This window comes from Arachis stenosperma, chromosome 8, assembly GCF_014773155.1.
Source record: "Arachis stenosperma cultivar V10309 chromosome 8, arast.V10309.gnm1.PFL2, whole genome shotgun sequence".
Lineage (NCBI taxonomy): Eukaryota > Viridiplantae > Streptophyta > Magnoliopsida > Fabales > Fabaceae > Arachis > Arachis stenosperma.
The window spans coordinates 45,226,147-45,251,239 of record NC_080384.1 but is presented as its reverse complement, the minus strand read 5'-3'; the positions used below and the strand labels follow the sequence as shown (position 1 = coordinate 45,251,239).

At 31.7% G+C, this 25,093-nt stretch overlaps 2 protein-coding genes across 6 annotated transcripts; both read left to right on the top strand.

Moving 5' to 3' along the window:
* The first annotated feature begins 8,197 nt into the window (after nucleotides 1–8,197).
* On the top strand, nucleotides 8,198–16,947 carry LOC130945205 (cellulose synthase A catalytic subunit 3 [UDP-forming]). 4 transcript variants are annotated; one of them, XM_057873926.1, is made up of 17 exons: nucleotides 8,274–8,395; nucleotides 8,488–8,570; nucleotides 8,827–8,911; nucleotides 9,311–9,518; nucleotides 9,728–9,923; nucleotides 10,775–10,995; nucleotides 11,082–11,199; nucleotides 11,295–11,472; nucleotides 11,653–11,919; nucleotides 12,032–12,377; nucleotides 12,498–12,635; nucleotides 13,095–13,220; nucleotides 13,315–13,527; nucleotides 13,648–13,912; nucleotides 14,364–14,566; nucleotides 15,301–15,651; nucleotides 16,140–16,947. In XM_057873926.1, the coding sequence occupies exons 4-17, from the start codon at nucleotides 9,495–9,497 to the stop codon at nucleotides 16,722–16,724; spliced, it is 3,231 nt and encodes a 1,076-aa protein (XP_057729909.1). In that variant the 5' UTR covers nucleotides 8,274–8,395; nucleotides 8,488–8,570; nucleotides 8,827–8,911; nucleotides 9,311–9,494; the 3' UTR covers nucleotides 16,725–16,947. The 4 variants fall into 4 exon arrangements, with proteins under 4 accessions (XP_057729907.1, XP_057729908.1, XP_057729911.1 ...); XM_057873924.1 differs by lacking the exon at nucleotides 8,827–8,911 and having other exon boundaries at nucleotides 8,198–8,395; XM_057873925.1 differs by lacking the exon at nucleotides 8,827–8,911 and having other exon boundaries at nucleotides 8,253–8,389.
* A 4,047-nt stretch (nucleotides 16,948–20,994) lies between these two features.
* On the top strand, nucleotides 20,995–23,629 carry LOC130944747 (senescence-associated carboxylesterase 101). Of its 2 annotated transcripts, none has more exons than XM_057873244.1 (4): nucleotides 20,995–21,205; nucleotides 21,294–21,630; nucleotides 21,958–22,497; nucleotides 22,610–23,629. In XM_057873244.1, exons 1-4 carry the CDS (start codon nucleotides 21,189–21,191, stop codon nucleotides 23,474–23,476), a joined length of 1,761 nt encoding a protein of 586 aa, XP_057729227.1. In that variant the 5' UTR covers nucleotides 20,995–21,188; the 3' UTR covers nucleotides 23,477–23,629. The 2 variants fall into 2 exon arrangements, with proteins under 2 accessions (XP_057729227.1, XP_057729226.1); XM_057873243.1 differs by having other exon boundaries at nucleotides 22,607–23,629.
* The last annotated feature ends 1,464 nt before the right edge of the window (nucleotides 23,630–25,093 follow it).

Here is a 25,093-nt window from a genome sequence, read left to right as displayed (position 1 = left end):
TTTTTGTTATATGGTTGAAAATGACAATTTTTCAAAGAAATGATTACAAAATAATAGCTTTTCCGTAAAAATATTATTAAACAGTACACTGAAAACCATCTTAGGACTAAATTTTTATTATGAATAAAGACAGTATATAATTTAATTATGTTGGTTTTGCATAAGTTATTTTTTTAGTATGGGATTATATAATCGGATAGTCTGATTACTTTATAAGAAAAAAAAATTAGAGTATATATTCATTTTGGTTTTCAAAAAATTTCAGATAAGACACTTTAGTTTCCAACTAAAATTAATTATTCGAGTGGTTCCTAACAATTAACTCCGTCAATCACTTAGATCCTTTACTCCGTCAACTCTAACGGAGAACAAAATAGTCCCTGACAACTCTAACAGGGGACAAAATGGTTCCTGATCTCCTCTATTCGGAAACGACACTGTTCTCTTCCAATTTCCATCATATCTCGCATAACACTAACAATCTAACACTGTAACTTCAAGCTACACAATGCACACTCTACAACTTTAATGTTTACAAGAAAAAAAATTCTCAACTTGTTCTCAACCAATTCATACTCAGGAAACTAATGACTATGTCTCTCAAGTACTTGTCGTCTTCGATGGATCCCATGAATCTAGACAGTGAGTCTGAATTGTTAAGACTCGTCGCCATCGTTGTCATATCCCCCCTCTGCCCTATCATCTCCATCACCAAGTTGTCCACCACTTTGATCGCTTCCTTCAGCTTCTTCTCCGAACCAATGTTCAGTAATCACTTTAGTTTTCATATGAGAGGCAACGACGACATTACTTGTTGTATTGATAGTTTGGATGTGAGGTCAAAGCTGTCTGCCAACTTGGACTTTGAGATAAAAGGAATGAAGCACTCAGTGTCTATTTCAAATGAGAATTTACATACGATGTCGAAGAAGAATCTTCTCATGATGTCCTAATGTCCAACAATCTATATTGCTTGCCGGAGAGTGAAAAAAGGTGTGCCCTTGAAGTAGTTGCAGAACTTGGTCTTAAGGATGTCGTGGACGTTGTCAGGGTTGGAGGTGATGTTATCGAGAACGTGGAAGTGGATGCTTCTGGTGGGTGAAGTGCAATGGAGGTGGATGTACCAATCATAGAGATTTAGGAAGTGTGTGGTCCATGACATGTTGAGGTAGATGCGACACGTATGGCAATTACACCATGACTTAATTTTGGAGCTAAAAAGGAAGAAGGAAAAGATGGAAAAGAAGACTATAAAGATGAAGAAGGAGAGTATGAATGTTAGGGTTATGCGAGATATGATAAAAATTAGAGAAGAACAGTGTCGTTTTCGAATAAAAGAGTTAGAGATAATTTTGTCCCTTGTTAGAGTTGTCAGGGATCATTTTGTCCCCTGTTATAGTTGTCAGGGACCATTTTTGTCTTCCGTTAGAATTGACGGAGCCAATGACCTAAGAGATTGACGAAATTAATTGTTAGGGACCAATCGAGTAATTAATTTTAATTGGAAACTAAAGTGTCTGGTCCAAAATTCTTTGAGGACCAAAATGAGTATATACTCAAAAAATTAATATTAAATTAGAGACTTTATTTTGTTTGTTGTAATTTTTTTATTTTGAAGTTCATATATCAAATGGTCCAATTTTTGTCTCTACAAATTCAAAGAGTCCAATTTTTGTTCTCCCAAAAATTGAAAAATCCAATTTTTACATTTTAAATCAAACAATACCACATTTGATATTAACAATTTTATATCCCATGATCATAAGAAAACACCATTCTCACCTCAATATAAAAAATAATTTGTAACATCTTAGTCCATATAATAATCATTATAATATTATGTTTTAAATAAAATATATTAAATACCAAATACAGGTAAGTTATTTACTAAAGAAATGTGATATTCAAGTGTCACGAATTTTTTTGTTTATTTTTCTTAAGTAATAGTTTAAAATATAAATCTAAGTTTAATTTTTTTTCTATAATATGGAAAAAAATAAAAATGAATTTTTTTTCCTTTTCGGATATCAAACTATAAGAATAATTAATAAAAAATATATACCGAGTGAAAATTCTTTGTAATTCTTAGTATATTTTCTTAGCTTAAGCTTTATTGACCACAAAAATGCATGTATGTTGTTATCAAAATGATTAATTTAAATTATTTATTTGATAGATGAGAGTATTAAAATATGTAGAATTGAGATATCTTGTTTAGTTTTAGATTTTTAAAAAGATAAAAAAAAAAGATTACTCATCAATTTAACCACAAAAAATATTCCTAAAATATTCTATATCACCGACAGAAATAATCCCCAAAATATTTTATCATTGGCAAAAAATAATCTCCATTTTTCGTATCGACAAAAATACTATTTAATAATTTAAAAACGTGCACGAAACACCCATTAGAAAAAAATATTGAGTACCGACAGAATAACGAAATAATTCATCGATAATATATTTATCGGTAAATTTTTTGTTGGAACTAACCTGACGGTATAAATTTGCCGGTAACCAATTATCATCGGATTTTGCGATGAATTCTTTACCTAAAAACTATTTAATTACCAGTGGAAGGAAAATTTCCACCAGTAATTTTGGCACTCTACTATATTCTTTCCCGCCTAATTACTATCGGATTTTTTTCTTGATAAATTAAGTTTTTATTTTATTTTATTTTAAACATAATAGGTGGTTAAATTTTTTTATTTAAATTTATCTTTTGCATAATTAGTAGTCAAATTCTAAATTAGAAACCAAATAAGTTGAATTAAATATAAAGTGTACAAAAAAATTAAAAATCAAATAAATAAAATATAATGAAATATTCTAGAACAAAAACTCTAATCACTAAAAATCATGATAGTCGTCATTTTCTTGGTCCTACTGATGCGGCGAACTAGGTGGTGATGTCGGTGCCCCTCTAGCAATGCTGCTGCCACTGGCCTGCATCTGATTTTGGTACACCGTCAAGAACAATATTCTCCGTTAACGTGAATGTTTGAGGTGACAAACGAGAGAATGACTTGGCCTACACACTCTTCTCTTCTTTCCCAATTTTCTCTCCTCCCTTTCTCTTCTCTTACTCACCCACCCACTAATTCACTCACTCACTCACTCACGCATCCGCAACACCTATGTCACCCGTGACAGATCTACCGGCGAACTACCACTGTCGCAGCACCATTCCCCCTATTCTCTTCTTCTTTTCTTCTCTCACTTCTTCACACTCATTTTTCCTCTCTCAACTCCTGACTATCAACACAGCCCGTCACTATACTTCTTTTCAAAATTACAGAAAAAGAACAAAAACAAATATTAGATTAAAGAATAGAACATGCACAACTTTAAATTAAAACCCTAATTTTTCTAATTCAAACCACTAATTTTACAAATTTTAATTATACCAAATCCCAATTTCAAAATTATTCATGATGAAGATCCCAAATTTCTCATATTCCCAACCCCACTCTTGTCCAAAGCTTCCAAAACCTTCTTCACAAAAAATTCTCAATTTCTAATACCAAAATCACAATTTTTATTGCAAGTGCTTAAACAAAATACTAATTATATTTCGATAACACTGGAAAGAGGTGATAAAGACTCGGTGTCGGGAGGAAAAGAAGAGGAAGGTGGCATCAAAAAGAAGAAGGAGCTCACACAAAAAATGGAAGAGCCACCATTGATGCATAAAAGAAAGAGAAGAACTACACAGAAGAGAGAAAGACATCGATAAAAAAAGAAGAGGAATGAGAAAAGTACGAAGATAAGAAGATAGAGAAGAGAGAAAGAGAAAGCACAATGGAAGAAGATGAAGGAGAGAGAACACCCTATCTGCCATTGCTGGAAACCACCTTCATAGAGATGACTTTTTTATTTTGAAAATTGGGGATTAGGGTTAAAAATTTTGGGAATTTAGGAATAAGTTGCTAGCTAGGCAACTCTGTTAGCCACATATGCTTTTCTATTTGCCACATCAAATATTCACGTTAACGGAGAACGTTGCTCTTGATAGATGGGTGTTTCGTGTGCGTTTTTAAATTATTAAAGGGTATTTTTGTCGATACAAAAAATGGGGTCACTTTGTTAATGACAGAATATTTTGGGAGATTTTTTGGTAGTTAACCATTCCTCTATATTATGTAAATGTATCTCGAACGACATATTTTTTGCTAGGTTACTTTATTTAGTAATGATTATATACAATATTGTTCTTTACCATCATGAGTTAGTGGTGTTTTTCTAAGTTTGTGACTGGTAAAAAAAGTTATTAAATTTAATATCATCGGATATAATTAATATTGTAACATTAATTAATATGTTAGATTGAATTTATTTCAAGTGCAAATACACCTTATTGACCATTGCAGTCGAAGTTTTTTCCCTTAATTGAATAGATAAAAATAGATAGTTGAAAGAAGACACTACAAGAAAAATATTGAGTATCGTCGGATTTATCGTCGTAAAACCAATTAAAATCCAACGATAATTAAATTGCCGTCGAATTTGCCGTTGGAATGAATTAGACGGTATAAACCTCGCCGCTAAATGATTACCGTAGATTTTTTTTGTCTAGTAATTACCGTCAAAATCTGCAATGGATTACTAGTTCGAAAAAACTAATTGGTTACCGACAGATTTTTCAAACAATATTGTTGGCACAAAAAAATATTATTTCATGTACTATTACCGTCGAATTATTCTCACGATAAATCCGATGATAATATCATTTAAAAAAAATAATTAAAATAAATAATCAATTTTAATTTTAATTTTATTTTTATTTTTCACACAATTCTCTAACAATAGGTGAAAGGTGAGCAGTAACTCATTCAATTTAAACCATTAATCATTAAACCTAATAACATAATTAGAATAAGTCTTAATAAAACCGCAACAAAATGCTCAAATAATGGTTCAATATCAACAAAGATAACTATAACAAATAAAACAATATAAATTAGTAAAAAATAAAATGTTAATATCCCAATAACTTAACAACAACAATATCCTCACAAAATTTTAAGCACAAAATACTAACGAGATATCAATCTCCTAAACAAATAACTAAAATTATATAAATCTATCAATTACTAATAACTAATATTTTAGTCAGAGATATTTATCCAACTTTAAATAAAGAATTAAATATGTTATTTTTAAATAAAAAATCAAATATTTTAGCCAGAGATATTTTAGTCAGATATTCACACAAATTGCATATTCATAACGCAACAACAAACATAATATAAGAAGAGCAATGCTAGGGGGTCAGTAATTTTTGTGATTGTTAGCCATCAACTAGCTATCAATGATGATTTGATGGTGTGAGATTGATATAAGATTTCATCCAATGGCTCACCTTCCCCTGCTGGTTACATGCTGGCCAAAATTCAATAAAACTGCTGACCCCCTAGACTTTTCCATATAAGAACATACAAAAAAACAAAAAAAAAACAAAACTATAACAACAAACATAATATAAGGACATACAAAAAACATAAAAAAATCTATATACCAACAATATTATTATAAATATTTATAATTATTAAAATAAAAAAATTTATCAATAAGTAGTCATATAGAAAGAAATAAAAACCAACTTCACCATAAAAAAATCCAACGATCAACGCAATACTATTTAAGTGGTATATGTCTTCTTCACCACCTGCTATCTTGAAGGATACAGTAAACTCCTCAAATGCAATAATTCCGCCGATATTATATGCTGCCTTTAACTCCTTCGTGAATCACCATTAACTCCTCTGTTGCTGCCTTCTAAAACTTTCTTCTCTGTCCTTTTAACTTTTATAGTGGTGCTTTTTGCTCAGGCAAGTATTCTATGGCACTGCAATAGAGGAAACATTAATCGTGAAATCTTATTGTACTTCACTCTTTCACATAAATTGTCACAAATCATGAGCTTTTGCAATTCAAACATTAATCGTCCCAATCCTCTATACTTTAACAAGAAAAGTGTAAATCGTCACAAAAATATTGTGCTTAAACTCAAAAAGTGTAAATTTTTTGGATGAGGAGAATTTACGTGTAAAAATAACATTTTTTTATTTTTAATATTGAATTAACAATGGTATTTTTTTAAATTGTGATCAACTGTGGTATTTTTCTAAAATGTGGAATGATTTAATGTACGGAGTACAAATTGGATCGTCCGATTTTTAAAAAGTACAGAAATCGGACCGTCCGATTCCTGTACTCGGACCGTCCGATTTGTGTTAAAAAAATTTTGAAGTACACAAATCGGACCGTCCGATTTGTGTTTAAAAAAAATTAAAAAATTTCAGGTACAGAAATCGGACCCTTCGATTTGTGTACTTTTACAGATTTAAAAAACACAAAAAATTGCCATGTTAAAGTATATCACCACTTCTACTTCCATAACAAAAAAAATTAGCCAATAAATAAAAGTCAGCAGTCTAGCGCAATTTACTAGTAAATAAAAAATAAATTTTTAAATATAAACTAGGATATTGTCTAATCTAAAGTTGGGCACTTTAGGACGATTTTATAAATATTGAAAGAGAAAATTCATGTATTTGATTTCGACTTAGGAAAAACATATAATTTTAATTTCTTTTTATTTTATTTGCGTAAAAAAGCTCCATGAGTATAGTATCTTAAGTTCTTAACACGATTTATATAAATATGCATGAGTAATGTATGTTTTTGTTGCTAACGTATTAATTTTTTTTTAAAATTATTTAAAATAAAATTTAATTTTACTTTTATTGTTAATTTTTTAACAATCAACAATGAATCAAATTATTTTATACACATCCATACACAATGAAGTGGTATTTTTTAAATCTGATCCCATTCCGCCCAAAATCCCACACTGCCAATAATTCCCCTAGCATTGGGTTGGATAATTACCCATCCCAACTAGGTAGGGCAAAGTGGGTATCCGTGAGTCTGAAATTTCCACTTTTAACTATGTTTTTGTGATTGCTCGTCGTCTTCTTAAAAAATGCGATAGTATTTAAGAATATTGTAGATGTAAAACCCAGCACAAAAAAGAGAACCAAGGGTTGGGATTGAATACGCCCAACTACTCACACTTGTTCTTGGCCATCATGGTTGTCTTCATCACTCAACTTTTGATGATAATAGCACTCATGTACAACACAAGAGAAAGAACGAGAAGATGAGAGAGAATGAGTAGAGGTGGTAATGAATGTGGTAGGATAAGGTTTAAATTCAACCTTAAATTTACTTGCGGATTATTTTTTCACTAAAACTAAACCTTACTTTATTCGCAGGTTTATAACATGTCAATTCTAACCTTATCTACCTTTAATCCGCGGGTATCTGACCTTATCTGTGTCTCATAAAAAAAAATAATATTCAATAATTTAATGAGATCTTGGAGTTGTAATTTGGTATTGATATATCACTAAATAAATTTGACTTTTATAAAAATAAAAGTGTAAAAGTTTCATGGAAGATCTTGACTTAATGAAAAAAGATTTTTTTATATTAATGAAAGGTTTTTGGTTTAACACTCAATCCACACCCTATTCGATCAATCCACTATGTGCTTAACCTTACCCGCAGCAGATCGAGTTAGTAATTTTACTGGATCGAATTGAATATATGCAAATAGGATTGTGATTCCCACCCCCTTAATTAGTGTGAGGGTGAGGGTGAGGGTGAGGGTGAGTGAGAGAGACAAAAAAAAGAGGAATAATTTTGAGTGTTAAAAAATTAGCAATAAAGATAAAATTAAAATTTATTTTTAAAATTAGAATAAAATTAAATTGAATTAAATATTAAAAGTAATTTAAAAAAAATTTAAAAAAATTTGAGATAAAAAATACTTTATTCAATATATCAAGAGGACATTGGTGTATTTAATTTTGCTTTAGGCTTTAGGGAAAACAAATAAATTTTGTGTTTTTTTTTAAATTTATTTATGGAAAAAATCCAAAATAAGTGTAATTTTTTGTTTTATTAAATTGTACGCTGTATCACGTCACACTGGATACAGTCAGGTAACGTTAACATTGTCCCAAGCATCGTCACTCACTTGGTCAATCCACACTTCCAAAAATTCCCAACAACGAGACAACCCCTTCAATAAAAAATAACAAAAATTGTTCCTTTTGTCATAAACTGACTCAGATAAATAATTATTTATAAATTATTAAATTCCATTAAATCTCACTGGTACTAGTAGCAATAATTTATTCCACTCAGTTTTTAAGGATAACATTTTGTTTAATGCTTAGATTTTTTGTTCTTACGGAATCATTGTTGGAGGATAAATGTTTGAGTATTTGATACACAAAGCTAAGAACCCTTGTGAATTGTGATTATCTTTTCTTCAGCCATAACAAGTGTGTCTCTTTCTATGGCGCGTGAAAAGGTGTCGGTAGGTTTTGTACTAATTGCATTGTCGCTTTCGTTTGCTTTAAGTCTTTAGCGTTTTAATTCATTATTATCATTATTGTTATTCATTCACAGCTATAACACAATTTGGCACACTGAAAACCATTGCTTCAAGCTTTTTGTGGCTATGAAGAGAGATAAATAGATAGAGATACACTGTGAGTAAGAGAGTTCTTCATTGCTTCTCTCTCTTCTTTTTCTTTTTTTTTTTCTTTGAAAAGTGTTTTTGTTCCTCATTTGTTTGTGTGTTTCTGTTCAGTTCTGATTCTGACATTTATGTTTTTCATTTTTCTCGCTGTTGATGGTTCCTGATTTTGTGCCGTTCTCTTTCTCTTTCCTCTTTTGTGAACTGTTGAGTGGGGTTTTTGTGTTTTGTGGTTTATTTGGGTTTAATTGTACAAGAAATTCGTCTAGGTTTTGTTCAAATTCTGGGTGATCTACCCCTGTTTTCAGTGGAAACTCGTGGAAGAAGAAGAGTGCTTTTATTTGATTTTTTATGGTAAGTTTTCTCATAACGGATTTTGCAATTTCAGTGTGAGAAAGGTGAGAAATGTGTAATTGTTCTGTTCCTAAATCCTAAGTTTCTAACAAAAACCAAGGTTGAGATTTCTGTTAACTGTTGATCATTCTTGTTTATCAAGGGAAATAGAAAAACCGTTATTTATTTATTAATTTTTTGTTTGTGCGGAAAGTTCTTTGATATCTCATTCATACATTGGGAAGATTCCACTTTTTAAAGAGAGGGGAAAAAACGTAGAAAGAAGAAGAAAAAACGAAACACAGAATTTAAGAGCTAAAAGTTTCTTTTTCTCACTTTATAAACTGTTGAAGTATTTTATATGAATACTTTTTTTGGAGCTAGCTTTTTTCTATTCTAATAGCTTAAATGTTTCTACAGAAAAAAAGGAGCATATTCTGCTGTAGCAGTGGATCAAAAGAGAGGAATATTTACAATTGATCTTCTAAGCTATCATTAGAAAGTGCAGAAAAGCTATTAAGTAATGTGTGTGTACCTTAAGCTTGAACAAAGCATTTGATCCCTTATTGACATCATCTTGGAAGAGCTTTAGTGAAGAGTTCCTATGGAGTCAGAAGGAGAAGCAGGGGTGGGCAATTGTTACCTCAGACATCTTATATTTTTTCCCACTTTTTTTGGTGCAACTATTAGTTATTGAATGATATTTTATTACATGTTATTATGAGTCCAACTATTTTAACACTTTAAGTTGTTTTCTTGCAGTGCAATTATTGGTGATCGAATGATATTTGATTAAATAACATTTTAATTATGTCTTTGGTTTTTGGTATTACTCAGGCAAAGCCAATTACAGCTTTGGGTGCGCAAGTGTGCCAAATTTGTGGTGATAATGTTGGGAAGACTGTGGATGGTGAATCATTTGTCGCATGCAGTGTTTGTGCGTTCCCTGTGTGCAGGCCTTGTTACGAGTATGAAAGGAAGGATGGGAACCAGTGCTGCCCCCAGTGCAAAACTCGCTACAAGAGGCACAAAGGTGAAAAATGAAATCTCCATTGTGCTACCTATTGTATGTGTTAATTCTCACCATTCTTCATTCATATGTCACAACTGTGCAAAAGATTTTTAGCATAGCAAGCCGCTTAAATCTTCAATAAATTAAACAAATGGGTGGCATTGCACTCATGTAAAGTCAGGTCTAGCCTTACATTCAGTGTACAGCACATTATCTTTTATTATTTTATTTATAAAAATGTCTTCCCCAAATACTGATGGTTTGTGTAGCCATGCTATGCTACCTTTGATGCCAACGTTCCTAACAAATTTCTTTCTTTATTATGATAATAATGTCCTACCTTGTAGCAAAAGAAACTTTTATACTTAAAAAGATATGCAGTATGCTTGGAAGCAATTTGAATAGTAGACCACTTTCAATGAACCAGATGCAAGAATATATCTTTTCTGCTATCGGATAGGGTTTATCCATGTACTGCATAGACTAGCTCTAGACTAAACAAAATCTGCTAACTGGATGGAAGTTTCTAGAATATTTCATTTATACCATGGTTTGAACTATAATGGGGATTACCTTGGCCCTTGAGTAATAGTGGCTGTTTTTCCCTTACCTATTTGACATGCATCTGTGTTTTGTTTTATGTGAAAGGATTCAGCAGGGTTTTGAATTAACTGGATTTGTAGTGATTAACTTATTCTGCTTGTTGCCTCCATGTAGTGCAACTGTAATCTGCATTAAAGTATCACAAAACAGCTACATTGAATTTTGTTTCTTGCTCCAGTGCGTCCAAAGTGCAAAATCCTTTCATTTTCATCAGTACCTCTACTTTTGACTCTAATTGGTAATCTTACCTCTTATTTAATTGATTACAGGAAGCCCTGCCATTCTTGGAGACAGGGAAGAGGATGTTGGTGCTGATGATGTTTCTAGTGACTTCAATTATGATTCAGAAAATCAAAACCAAAAGACAAAGATTTCAGAGCGCATGTTGAGCTGGCACATGACATATGGCCGAGGAGCAGAGGGTGGTGCTCCAAATTATGATAAGGAAGTTTCTCACAACCACATTCCCTTGCTGACCAGTGGACAAGAGGTGTTTATCTTGCTACATTTCTTTTGTTTTCATCTCTACCCATTCCACACTGAAAACAAATTATCCACTTACTAGTTCAATTTCAGGTCTCTGGTGAGTTATCCGCAGCTTCACCTGAGAGGCTCTCAATGGCATCTCCTGGAGTTGGTGGTGGGAAGCGTACTATCCATCATACTCCATATTCATCTGATGTTAATCAATCTCGTATATCTCTTGCTCTTTCTGATAAACTGTAATTGTTATTGTTCATTATCTTGCTGTCTTATAGTGATTTGTGGTTCATGGATATTATTTTGCAGCAAATATTAGGGGTGGGGATCCAGGGTTGGGCAATGTAGCTTGGAAAGAAAGAGTTGATGGCTGGAAGATGAAGCAAGAAAAGAATGTTGTTCCAATGAGCACAGGCCAATCTGCTTCTGAAAGAGGAGCTGGAGATATTGATGCTAGTACTGATGTGCTTGTTGATGATTCCTTGTTGTAAGTGTTTCATTTATAATTTTTTGAGGGCCAAATGGTAGTTCACTCTAAGAATTTCATATTTTAATATGCAGTATGACAATTAACATAAGGATGGTTTGGTAATCTACATGATATGTAATTATCTGTGCCATTCAATCTTGTCTATTGTATGTGAGATAAATTTTCTTTGTTATGAAGGAATGATGAAGCTCGGCAACCACTTTCAAGGAAGGTTTCGATTCCATCGTCTAGGATTAATCCATATCGTATGGTCATCATTCTACGGCTGGTCATCCTCTGCATGTTCTTGCACTACCGTATAACAAACCCAGTGCCCAATGCATTTGCATTGTGGTTAATATCAGTTATATGTGAGATTTGGTTTGCTATATCATGGATATTGGATCAATTCCCCAAGTGGCTTCCTGTAAACCGTGAAACATATCTTGATAGGCTTGCACTAAGGTAGGTCCTTCCTAGACTTAAGCGCAATGTATTTATTGTACAAATACATTGCGTTTAGTGTTTATTTTTTCAATTTGAGATTCTTCTAATCAAGAGTCCATGTGAGTTGCAGATATGACAGAGAAGGAGAACCGTCTCAGCTAGCAGCTGTTGACATTTTTGTCAGTACTGTCGACCCCTTAAAGGAGCCTCCACTGGTTACTGCCAATACTATATTGTCAATTCTTGCAGTTGACTACCCAGTGGATAAGGTCTCATGCTATCTGTCTGATGATGGTGCTGCTATGTTGACATTTGAAGCACTTGCCGAGACATCAGAATTTGCAAGGAAATGGGTTCCTTTCTGCAAGAAGTATAACATTGAACCCCGTGCACCTGAGTGGTATTTTGCACAGAAGATTGACTACTTGAAAGATAAGGTTCAGCCATCGTTTGTCAAGGATCGCAGAGCAATGAAGGTAAGTGTGTATCTCGTGTAATTGACTTATTCGCTTTCTTGGTATGTATGTGATCTACTTGCATGAGAGTTGGGTTGTGGAAGAGCATCTTTTAATTTTACTTTCCTGTTCTGTTTCCAGAGAGAATATGAAGAATTTAAAGTTCGCATTAACGGACTTGTTTCAAAGGCACAGAAAGTTCCCGAAGAAGGATGGGTGATGCAAGATGGCACGCCATGGCCTGGAAATAACACAAGAGACCATCCTGGAATGATCCAGGTAGTTTTCATATTTATTTTATTGGCCAGTTGAGTTTTTGTTATGAAGATGACTTTCTTCAAAACTAATGCTTTTTTGTTTATTAGTTTTGGAGTTATTTCGGGGTTATTGTCTATGCCAATGGAATAGATGATGAAGTTATGAGCATGCAATTGTTCTAAATATTGTACATGTGAATTGTATATGACTATCTGTATTTCTAACTTACTATAGTGTATTACTTGTGAGTAGAGATGGATTCAAGTGCAAGGTATTGAGGGCATGTGCCCAACTACGATTTGGGGATTCATTTAGTAGTATATGAATTCATGCATATTTTGCCCCATTATCTTGTTATGTTTTCCTGCACTAAAATGGAAATCATGTAATATGTATATGTATTATATTTGCCCTTATTATCAAAACCTTTTGGGTCCATGTGAGCAAGATGTTCACCAAAATTGAATTCTGTATCTTCAGGTTTTCTTAGGTCAAAGCGGAGGACTCGACTCTGAAGGTAATGAACTTCCAAGATTAGTCTATGTTTCTCGTGAAAAGCGTCCAGGGTTTCAACATCACAAAAAGGCCGGTGCAATGAACGCATTGGTGAGTGGTTTACAACAGAAAATTGGGAAGTTACATTATCTACTCTCATGTTCTTTTCTAATCTCACTGGTAGTAATTATTATTGCCTGTGCAGGTTCGGGTTTCTGCTGTCCTAACTAATGGACCTTTCTTAATGAATCTCGATTGTGATCACTACATAAACAACAGCAAGGCCTTGCGGGAAGCTATGTGCTTTATGATGGATCCCAATCTTGGGAAATATGTTTGCTATGTACAGTTTCCACAGAGGTTTGATGGTATTGATAGGAATGATCGATATGCCAATCGTAACACTGTTTTCTTCGATGTAGGTGTCTTTTTCATACTGTTTGATTTTCTAATAATGCTTTTACTTCTTGTCTTGTGTCATCCTTGTGCTTTACATACATATGAGTATATGATTGACTAACTTAAAAGTTCTAAATAGATAAACTTGAGAGGTTTGGATGGAATCCAAGGTCCTGTATATGTGGGTACGGGATGTGTCTTTAACAGGACAGCTTTATATGGTTATGAACCGCCTCTTAAACCGAAGCATAAAAAGCCTGGGTTGCTATCTTCTCTCTGTGGCGGAAGGCGAAAGAAGAGTTCTAAATCTAGTAAGAATGGATCAGACAAGAAAAAATCTAGCAAGCATGCTGATCCAACTGTGCCCATCTTCAGTCTAGAGGATATTGAAGAAGGAGTAGAAGGTAGGCCTGTTGTGCTTTTGTTCTGCCTAAATTACATTGATGGGTATACCACATAGCTGTACGCAGATTGTAATATCCAGAGGTTCTATTGGTTTCTGATATCTTTTTTAGTGTTTTCTGTTTTCAGAATCTTACAAAGAAAAAAGTGAAAATAGAAATTTAGAATTATTTTCGTTGTCTACACTTTTTCTTCATAAAATCATGAAACCGAAAAACTCTGAACTTGAAAGCAGGAACCAAATGGGTCCTTCATTTTCATTACATTGTTATCAGTGTTAGAGATCTGCTACCTATGGTATCTTAAATTGATTAGCCCATCCGGAAACTGTGTTACACTCCACATAATCTAAAGAGATGTTGTAGGGAATGATTTCACCCAGCTTTCAACTAATTAGACCTATTGTTTGTCCTATCATTTGTTATTTATTTCTTTATTTCTTTTCTATTTCAGGAACTGGATTTGATGATGAGAAAACGCTACTTATGTCACAAGTGAGCCTTGAGAAAAGGTTTGGTCAATCTGCTGTTTTTGTTGCCTCCACTCTTATGGAGAATGGTGGCGTGCCTCAGTCGGCTACTCCAGAAACTCTTCTTAAGGAGGCAATTCATGTTATCAGCTGCGGTTATGAGGACAAAACTGAATGGGGAGCTGAGGTACGATGTTATCATATGTTCTAATGCTATTTGATGTACATTCGGGGACTACATTTAACTTTAACGTAGGTGAAGAGTTTACAAAAAGACTTCCAAATGGATCAATTTCTATTTGAGCCGGTTGTTGAATGAGCTGGTCTTTGTTGAATTGAACTATGGAGTGGGGTGTCTGTTCCTTAATTTCTCCTTGTCATTCTTTGGAGTTTTAGGGTGGAGCTTTAGAACCTTTGCTCTTATTAATTTATCCAATGAAAGATATGAAGTATTTTTAGCATATCTAAGCGGTGACATTAGGTACCTACCAGACCACTCATTGGGCAAGACCCTCCATTCGGAAGCCCTTTCCCAAAAAGCCCCTAGGCTGAGTCACTCTTCACTGTTGTAAGAGTGGCGTTTCATAAGAAATTGAAGAATGAATTACAGTGCAAGAGACAGTTCATGTCATCTTTTGAGCTTGGAATCTCGTGTGAATATTGGATCCATTGCCAAAAGCTGACCTATTAACTGGATAGCTGATTTAAGAAGCATATGACAGGCTTAATATATGTCTCAACTTTTTTCAATTTATAGGCATTTTCTTTCTTGAATATGGTTGCTTGTGTTGGCGAATTGTTATTAGAATACATTTACAACACACACCGAAAAGAAAAAGAAAAAGTAAAAAAAGGGGGGGGGGGGGGGTGAGGCACAGAGAGAGCATCAATTATACTCACTATCTTCTTTCTGTTCCACAGATAGGATGGATATATGGTTCTGTCACAGAAGATATTCTTACTGGATTTAAGATGCATGCTCGTGGTTGGCGGTCTGTGTACTGCATGCCTAAGCGCCCGGCATTTAAAGGTTCTGCTCCAATCAATCTTTCGGATCGTCTGAACCAAGTGCTTCGATGGGCTTTAGGTTCTGTGGAAATTCTTCTAAGTCGGCACTGCCCCATCTGGTATGGTTATGGTGGAAGGCTCAAGTGGCTCGAGAGGTTTGCATATGTGAACACAACAATCTATCCCATCACAGCCATTCCCCTTCTCATGTATTGTACCTTACCTGCCGTCTGTTTGTTGACCAACAAGTTCATTATTCCCCAGGTGTGTTATTTCTTCTTAAACATAATATTGTTATAGTGGGGTGAACACCAATTTGACCTCCCAAAAGATCAAAATGTTGATAAATAAGTCCTTAAAAGATGTTTTATTAGTCAATGCTACCCGAATGATGAATTCTGTTGTTTTTTTAAGTTATATCTAAAGAATGCATTTTTGAGCATTGTCAATCAGATATGTCAGAGACTGATTTGTTAGCACCTTTTTCTTTCGAAAAGAACAAACGCCTTTAAAGATTTTATCAGTACTGATAAGTTTTTAGAAACAGTACTTATTTCTGTTACAGTACTAACCAAACAATCACTTGACTTGTTTCTCCTAGAAATCACATTGTTGGGTTTGTAACTGGTGTCTAAAGCCTTTCTGAAATGCAAAACACTACTATATTCTGAATGCTGTTTTATTATTGTATCAGAGTATCATGTGATCTTGTGCAACATAATAGTCTAATTTATTTTATCATGTTTTTGCAGATCAGTAACATTGCAAGTTTATGGTTTATTTCTCTCTTCCTTTCCATCTTTGCAACTGGAATTCTCGAGATGAGGTGGAGTGGAGTCGGAATCGACGAGTGGTGGAGGAACGAACAATTTTGGGTCATCGGTGGTGTTTCATCTCATCTTTTTGCTGTGCTCCAAGGCTTACTCAAAGTGCTGGCTGGTATTGACCCCAACTTCACCGTTACCTCCAAGGCATCAGACGACGACGGGGACTTCGCTGAACTCTACATGTTCAAATGGACAACACTTCTCATTCCGCCGACAACACTTCTCATAGTGAACTTGGTTGGCGTCGTAGCTGGCATCTCCTACGCCATCAACAGTGGTTACCAATCATGGGGTCCGCTCTTTGGTAAACTCTTCTTTGCATTCTGGGTGATCATCCATTTGTACCCTTTCCTCAAAGGTCTCATGGGTCGCCAGAACCGAACGCCGACCATCGTGGTGGTTTGGTCCATTCTTCTTGCATCCATTTTTTCTCTTTTATGGGTGAGAGTTGATCCATTCACCACAAGAGTCACTGGTCCTGATGCTGAGATATGTGGCATAAACTGCTAGACCAAAAACCATAGCCTGCTTGATGGGAATGTGTAGGAATGTAATTATTACTCTGTAGATTTTATATGTTTATGTATGTTTGTGCAGTTTATATCTATATGTAAGAAATCCGAGTTAGTACTAAGCTGGGGAAGGTTGTTATTTTGCTTGTAATAGTAACCTACTCACCTCTTTTCTGGAGAAGCATATATATAAAGGTATTCAGATATGATAGTTTTTAAAATTTTTTCTGCGCAATCTCATATACAGTGAATTCAAGAGGGAGCGGGGTTTGTTTTAAGGGTAAGAATGGGTGCATGCAGTTCAAAAATGGCCAATGAGTTGAGAGAACTAGAGATAAAATTACTTGCATATGAGCACTTACAATTCTATCATAGAGATCTTTGTTTCATTCAAAAATTTTCCAAAATGCACATCAGAAATTAGCCATTTATTAGTTATTTGTATAGAAACACAGAAGGATATCCTATTCATGTATAAGTTTAATATAACCATTCAATAATAAATGGATTATAATTTATCAGTGGCTGACAAAATGAGCCAAGTCTGTTGGATTGGTTCATTTATATGTTTACTGGTTTCAATCTTGTGAATTAAACAGGCTGATCTACTATATAGACAGACTAGCCGTTTAACTCTCTTAAATTTTTTCTCATTTTATTTTCATTTGTTAAAAGTTTTCTACAATCTAATCCACAGTTAATATTTTAATTAAAAAATCGATTAATTTTAATTAAAATTGTTTATTTAGATTGAAAAATAAAAACAAATAGACTAGTTTGTTTGGTAGCGTTTGTTTTGAGGTACTGGAACAGAGATTGAGACTGAGACTCAGTTTTATGTTTCTTGACTCAAAGACTGGTACTAAAATTTCTATTTCTGTCTCTAAAATTTCAGTATTTCAGTACCTCTAAAAAGTAAGGACACAGGGGACTGAAATTTTTAGATATAGAGACTGAAATTTTAATAACATTTTATACCTAAAATACCATCATTTCAATTAATTAATTCTAATTTTATCTTTTGTACAAATTAAATTAGAATTTCACTCTTGTTTTAATCTCTGTCTCCCGCTTTACACCAAACAAAATATTGAGATTTATTTTTGTCTCTATCTCTTAGTCTCTGTCTCAATCTTTCAGTCATTGTCTCTCTACCAAACGCTACTAATCTGTCCGACATATCTTAAATGTGTTGAATTTCATTTTAAAGGTCCATATATATTTTATATAAAGATCTAAATGGACGAGTCTAAATCAACATAATCAATCCGTTTAATTGTCATTTTAGGCAATTATTTTATATTTTTTAAAGTTCATTTGTTTTAAGCATTTTTATTTATATATATTTTTAATATATAGTTTTTATTAAAAGAAATGTTAACGATTAACATTTTTTATTGATATTAACTAATATTTTTAATCAATATCTTATTTTTACTGTTAAAAATTAGAATTTAATACTTAAAAATTTTAGAATTTAAAATTTAATATTTAAAATATAAAAAATATAGAATATAAATTAATTATTAATTAAAATAATAAATTTTATTGGTGAAATAAAATACTATTGTTGTTTCGTTAATAACGATGAATACTAATGGTCAAGTCAAGTTGTCGTTTTGAGACGTACACCGTGTGGGGTATGTACTGTGTAGGAAAGTAACAAATAAACAATGCATTCTTCCGTCGAAGAAACCAAGCAATTAACACTCCTTTACACTCTTTTCGGTCTTCCCGTTCACTTGGTAAGTACCTTGGCACTTTTGTTTTGTGTATAAAAAAGAGTAATTTTGCTAATTCTCGTCCTGTTCTTTATGGATTGGAAAATGATATGGTGACTCTTAGTAATTAATTCGGTCAATTATTTTTGTTAATATTTTTATTTAAAATTAACGAATTTTATTTATGTATCATATTAGTTGATGATATGTCAAAAAAAAACTATTTCAAAAGATAAAATATCTCTATTATCAGTAATATATTACAATAAAATAAGACAATTAATTTTTTAAAATTTTTTTAAGATACATTTAAACTTCTAACTAATTTAAATATAAACCTATATGAATCATAAAATAAAATTAGTATCCTTAAATTTTAATAAGTTATTGTACTTGCTACTGCACTAATTATTGGTTTTAGTTGGTAGCAATTTTAATTTTTTGCTTCTTATGTTGCAGAAATTTTGTTAATGACATACGTAAGAAATTTTTGGTTTCGAATGGTATTATTTTCATCACTTTGATAGACAATATAAATATGAAGAAGATTTTTCAAGTAATAATCAATCAAAGTATTAGGCCGAATTTGATCACGTATAATGCGCTGATCAATAGCATTTGCAAGATCTGCGATTTAAAAAAAGTTAAAAAACTTGTGAATGAGATGAATGAAAAATGTTTAAAATCTAACAAGATTATGTTCACAACGCTAATAGATAAATATTATTGTAAAGATAGAGATATAAAATTTGTATTAGAGATAAAAAAGAAAATGATTTGAAAGAGATTAAACTTGATGAAATAGTACTCATATCAGAACTTTAAGGAAAAAAGAAAGAGAAAGAGGAGCAAGGAATTGAGGCTATCGCCAACTAAAACTAGTAATTAGTACAGCAAATATAATGACTTGTTAAAATTTAGGAATATTTGTCCTATTTCATAGTTCATTATGAATTTATGTGTCTATGTTTAAATTGGTTAGGAGTTTAAGTGACTTTTAAAATTTTTTTAGGATTTAATTGTCTTATTTTACTGCAGCATATTATTGACACGGCAAGAAGTATTTTATCATTTGGAATGATTTTTTGACACATTATCAATTAAGTGACACGTAGACAAAATTCGTTAGCTCTAAATGGAGACATTAACAAAAAATATTTGACAAAATTAATCGTTAAGAGTTACAATGTTATTTTCCAATCGATGAGAAGTGAAACTGAAAAGAGAGCTAACGAAATGATTAAAGAGTGGAATGGAATTTTAATGTTACTATTTTAAAAGGTAAATATTTAGTTTGTTTAACAATAATATACTTAATTAATTTTGTCTGATATTATTTTTAGGGAAGATTAAACAAAAGTATTATTATTCTTAAGTAAAGTTATATGATTAAAATCATAATTTAAGACTAAAAAAAAAGTTGTAACATAGTTATGGTCTTTATTTATACAAAATAAAAAAATATTTAATTTCATAAAATGAAATACCCATGAGTGAAAAATTTGCAGAAAAATAAAAAATATCACTACTATTAAGTATATGAACAAACTTATAAACATGACAAGGAAAAAGAATAAACTTTTAAACGATTGTTACACAATTCAGGAATCTTATGAATACTACTTAAAGTCCTAAACAGTTAAACTCCATATTATTAAACTATTTGTACATTATTATAAAAAGAAGAAACTAATGTCTTTTCAAACATAATTAGATATATTCTCTCGAATAATATATTCTTTATGTTCTTAATCCGAAACTAAACTCTAATGAATTTCTGATTTTTCTATTAACTGTTCTGGGGGAGGATGTAGGGCAAGCATTTTTATTACAATTTTAAAATTTTTTGAGTAATATATAATAATAATATTTATTTATTTTTATTAAATTATTAAATTTGATTCTATACTAATTTATTTTAATTTTTAGTATTTAATAAAATAAAATTTATATTTTTTTTAAATTGACTTAAAAGAATATTATTTATTTTTTATATTAGTTTTAATTTTTTTCGTAGCAACGATATTAATTAAAAGAATTTTTTTAACTATAAATATTAATAAGAATTTACTTTTAATTTTATGAGAAGTAAATTTTTAAATAATTATTTATTGATATATAAATAAAAAAATATTTTAATTTTTATTTATTATTAAAAAATTACTCAATTTTTTAAAATATAAAATTTAAATAATAAAATTTTAAATTATATACTATTATTTAAATTAATATTTTAATATTATAATTTAAAAATTCAATATTTTAAAAATTAATCATATTTTATTATAATAAAATATAATTATAACAATAATTATACTATATATATATATATAAAATAATCATATATATAAAATATATATTAAAATATAAAATAAATATTAAAATTAAATTAAACAATACATATAATTATACATAAATATATAATAATTAATAAATAATTTAACAATTAATTTTTATATACATATAATATTTTTATTATAAAAATTATTATTATATTATATATATTTTACTCCACTATCAAAATTATTATATTATACCCATTTAACAATTGATCTTTGTCTCAGGCCTCTCTCTCTCTGTTGACTTAAAAATTCCTTTCTTAACAATAATGGCATCATCTACCATGTCTTCTTCCTCTTTCCTTCTAAGAAATTCCCATGGCAGAAACCCTTTGCCCTATATAATTCTAATCTACCACCAACACCAACCACATACCACGTTCTGCTTACAAAATCTTCATCATGATCCAATTCAATGAGTACTCCTCTTCCCCTTTTTTAATTTATTTAAAAAAAAAATATTTTTGGTTCTCAATAACAATTAACATGATAACTTTGTTATTACAGATTCAGCAGTGGAATTGAGCTTGCATCTTATGTGACAAGCTCTGGTCTTCTCTGCAGATCATGGAACACCATATCATCTTCAAGCATAACTTCAAACAAGGGAGAGAGGCTTTCTTGGAAAGTTCACAAAGAAGAAGATGCTGATTTGAAAATCATAGTGTTTGAGACAACATTTCAAGTTAAACTTGATTTGGTTTCGTCTTTAGAGCTCAAGAACCAAAATTTCCTTCATTTTGAATTTCTATGTACCAGAAAGAATCCAGAGTTCCAGCTTAACAAGGATGCATACCACCTGTTCTACGAAAATCTTCAGAGTCTTGATGAGTTGAAATCTCATGTAAGCCTTTTTCCTTTCACTGTTTCTGTTTTTGAAAGAAGGAGCTCAACACCAAAAAGTGGAACTTATTACAAATTAGGAAAAGAAACAAACCAACAAACTAAAGTTTCCTAAAGTTTGATGTGTGGACAAGTCAAGGTTGTTAATTAGTGTAAATTTGAAGTTAGTATATTTTTAGGAGTATGATGTTCTTCATTTTGTTTTTCAATTACTCTTACAGCAATTAGTGAGATGAATTCTGTGTCAAAGATAATACATTGTCTTGTATACGATTCAAGGGATATGTTGTTTTTTCCTATGTAAACATTTGTAGCAATTTTAATGCAGGTTACAAGCTCCACTCGATTGATTGTTACTGGACAAGGTCTTGGTGGATCAGTTGCCATTCTCTTTACCCTGTCACTGTTAGACATATTTACTACAGGAAAGAACCGCCCGCTATGCATCACTTTCGGTTCGCCTCTTATTGGCGACATGAACTTGCAAAAGGCCATGTCGCGTAGCACTACCTGGAATTCTTGTTTTCTACAAGTTGTGTCTCACAAAGACCCTCTTCCGAGGCTGTTTGTCGGTCCTCATGCTACTCAATACATGCCTTTCGGAACATTTCTCTTTTGTTCAGATGAAAGTTCTACTTGTTTTGAAAACCCTGAGTCCATTTTGGAAGTTCTCAAGGCAATGGCCTCAATTCAGGGTGAAAACCAAGGATTTCAGTCTTCTGAGTATGGAAATATAGTGGAGAAGCTATATCAAAAATCAATTTACAAGGACCTATTGGCACGCGGTGTAGACATGACCGGTTGTAGTACGCTACAAGCGAGTATCATTTTGCAGTTATCTGCACTAGGACTCACTCCACAGATGCAGGTAGAATTTGTTCTCAGAGTTCCAAGTTAACCTTACTAGATTTTTTTATGTGTAATTAGACTTGTATTTTTTTGAAACTTAGTTTGAACTGATATATTTAATTTGGCAGCAGCAGAAACAATATAACATTGATATCAATAACTTGGTGAGAACTATAGAGATATTGGAAAAGAAATACAATCATCAGAAGAGGACAATATTTGACCCTACCAAGAAATTGAATGTAATGAAGGTAGACATGGTCCAACTTGAATGGTACAAGAAGGATTCTAGAAACCAAAACATAGGGTACTACGACCGCTACAAGAACATGCTCTCAACGAATAAGTTCTCAACAAGTGACCAAGATGTGGTTAATTTCCACAAAAACCTCACAAATTACTGGGAAAAGATGGTTGAAACTGCAGAGCTGAAGCCCCAGAAAGAAGGTGCAGCATTTCGCACGCGTTGGCTCTTCGCCGGGACTAATTATAGGAGAATGGTCGAGCCCCTTGAGATTGCCAACTACTATTATTCAAATGAGGGCTACAAAAAATTTCCGAAAAGCTATTTTGAAACTAGGTCTAAACATTATAAGCAGCTAGAAGAGTGGCTAAAAGAAGGAACAGCAGCAGCAAGCAATTCCAACAGCACAGGCACAAGGAATGTGGAATCCATTTTAACCTTTGATTCTTGCTTTTGGGCCCATGTAGAAGAGGCATTCATTTCATGCAAGGTGGTCAAAGATGTAAAAGTTGATGTCCAACTGAAGGAAAAGGCAAAGAAGAAGTTGCTTGAATTTGAGGACTATGTTTATGGTTTGCTCAAGAATTATGAAGTGTCATCAGATATTTTCTTGAGGGACAGTAGTTACATGACTTGGTGGAATGAGTATGAGAAAATTGATGGAGCAGTTTCTCATTCAAAACTAGGAAGGTTCATGAGCAATGCTAATAATTATAATGTGAAGTATGTCAAGGGAACTTATAATTTCAACTGAAGTATGTCTCTCTAATTAAGGCATTTGGTTAATTAGTTATTAGTGTGATTGAAAGAAAGTGAGAATTGGGTGTTCCAATAAATGTATTGTAAAAAACTCAAAATGTTTAGTTTATTATTGCAAAATTTCTATTTGAGAACCTTAGCCATGTTAGTTCTAGTTCTTGTTTTTATAATCACTTCAGAAACTATTTTTAACAATCAATAGCAGATCTTGACATTTATGATTATTACATGATAAAAATATGAGTTAGATTGTTAGAATATATTCGAATCCATATCAATAAGATGATGTCTTCACTTTTATTCTTTCTTGGGTTGTCTTTTGATGTTTCTTGGTTAACTTTTTATCAATTTCGCTATGTTTACACCGTTTATATTATAAATGTCGCTGTGACATCAGTATTTTCTTAACAACTAAATATATATTTCTTTTATGTTATCAATTAAAAAAATAATTGAAGTACATAATTAATTAGTAACAATCATATTTTTATACAAGTGTCAAGAATACTTGGCATATAAATAGCATTTTTCTTTCTTTTTTTTTATCTCATAAGTTTCTGTTTTTAGGTATTGTCTCCCCCCCCCCCCCCCTCTTTTTTTTTCATTAATAACGGAGAAAAATTATTTTGTTGAGCAGAGGTCAAATTACATTATAGAGCAAACATATCAATACTATTTAATAAGTTAGGTGTTAATTTGTAGGATAAAATATTCATTTTAATTTTTAATAAAAATTTTGAGTATTTACTTACAACATCATAATTGAAAAAATTTAAAATATTTTACAATTGTAAGGACATTATATAATATATATTTTTTGGTAAGACAATATATAATACATAATTAAGCATTAAATGCACAATCAAAGTTTAAGATTGTTTTAGAAAAAAATCCTTTTAAATTTAAAGATATTTAATTGTATTAGAAATTAAATTTTAATTTAATTTTATAAAGAGTAAAATATATATAAAAAAATATTTTAAGAGACCAAAATATTCTTTTGGAACTAATTTAAAAAAAATAATAAATAGTGATACCCTTATCAAATTACTTAAAATCATTTAGTTTAATCAGTAATAATGCTATATGATAAGCAAATATTATCATTTTAAGTTAGTATTTGGCCAATAATAGTTTGCTCTCACTAGGGGTGTGCATGGCCCGACCCGGTCCGAAAATTCAGTCTGGTCCCGAATACTTTAGGACTATTTTGGTGTGATTTTATCGGGTTTAGTGTTGGGTAAGGGTCTCAAAAATAGACCCAGTCATTATTTCAGGTCGGATCCAGGTCATGACTCGGGTCACCCAAAATTGGCCCGGTGGCCCGATCATCATACACAATTAATATTTTGTATTATTAGTGATGGATTATGGCTATTCTTATGTGGAATTTAAGTATTGTAAACCTTAATATTTTGTGTTATTAGTTATTATAAAACTATAAGTTAATGTTTTATATTTAAATGTATAAGATTTTAGACTAATTAATGCATAATATTGTGTTATTTGTATTGATTTAAATATTTGGTGTTATTAGACAATATTAGTATTGATTATGGTTATGCTTTAATTTTAGAGAAGAGTTGGTTCTTGTTTTATTTTTCTAAGTGAA

Excerpts from the sequence above, each read along its gene's own strand:
- LOC130945205 (XM_057873924.1), top strand. The coding sequence starts at position 9,495 with ATGGAGTCAGAAGGAGAAGCAGGG. Across the intron at positions 12,636-13,094 it reads ACCATCCTGGAATGATCCAG|GTTTTCTTAGGTCAAAGCGG; the intron begins GTAGTTTTCATA and ends CTGTATCTTCAG. Across the intron at positions 14,567-15,300 it reads AAACTGAATGGGGAGCTGAG|ATAGGATGGATATATGGTTC; the intron begins GTACGATGTTAT and ends TCTGTTCCACAG.
- LOC130944747 (XM_057873243.1), top strand. Across the intron at positions 21,631-21,957 it reads TTGATGAGTTGAAATCTCAT|GTTACAAGCTCCACTCGATT; the intron begins GTAAGCCTTTTT and ends ATTTTAATGCAG. Across the intron at positions 22,498-22,606 it reads GACTCACTCCACAGATGCAG|CAGCAGAAACAATATAACAT; the intron begins GTAGAATTTGTT and ends TTAATTTGGCAG.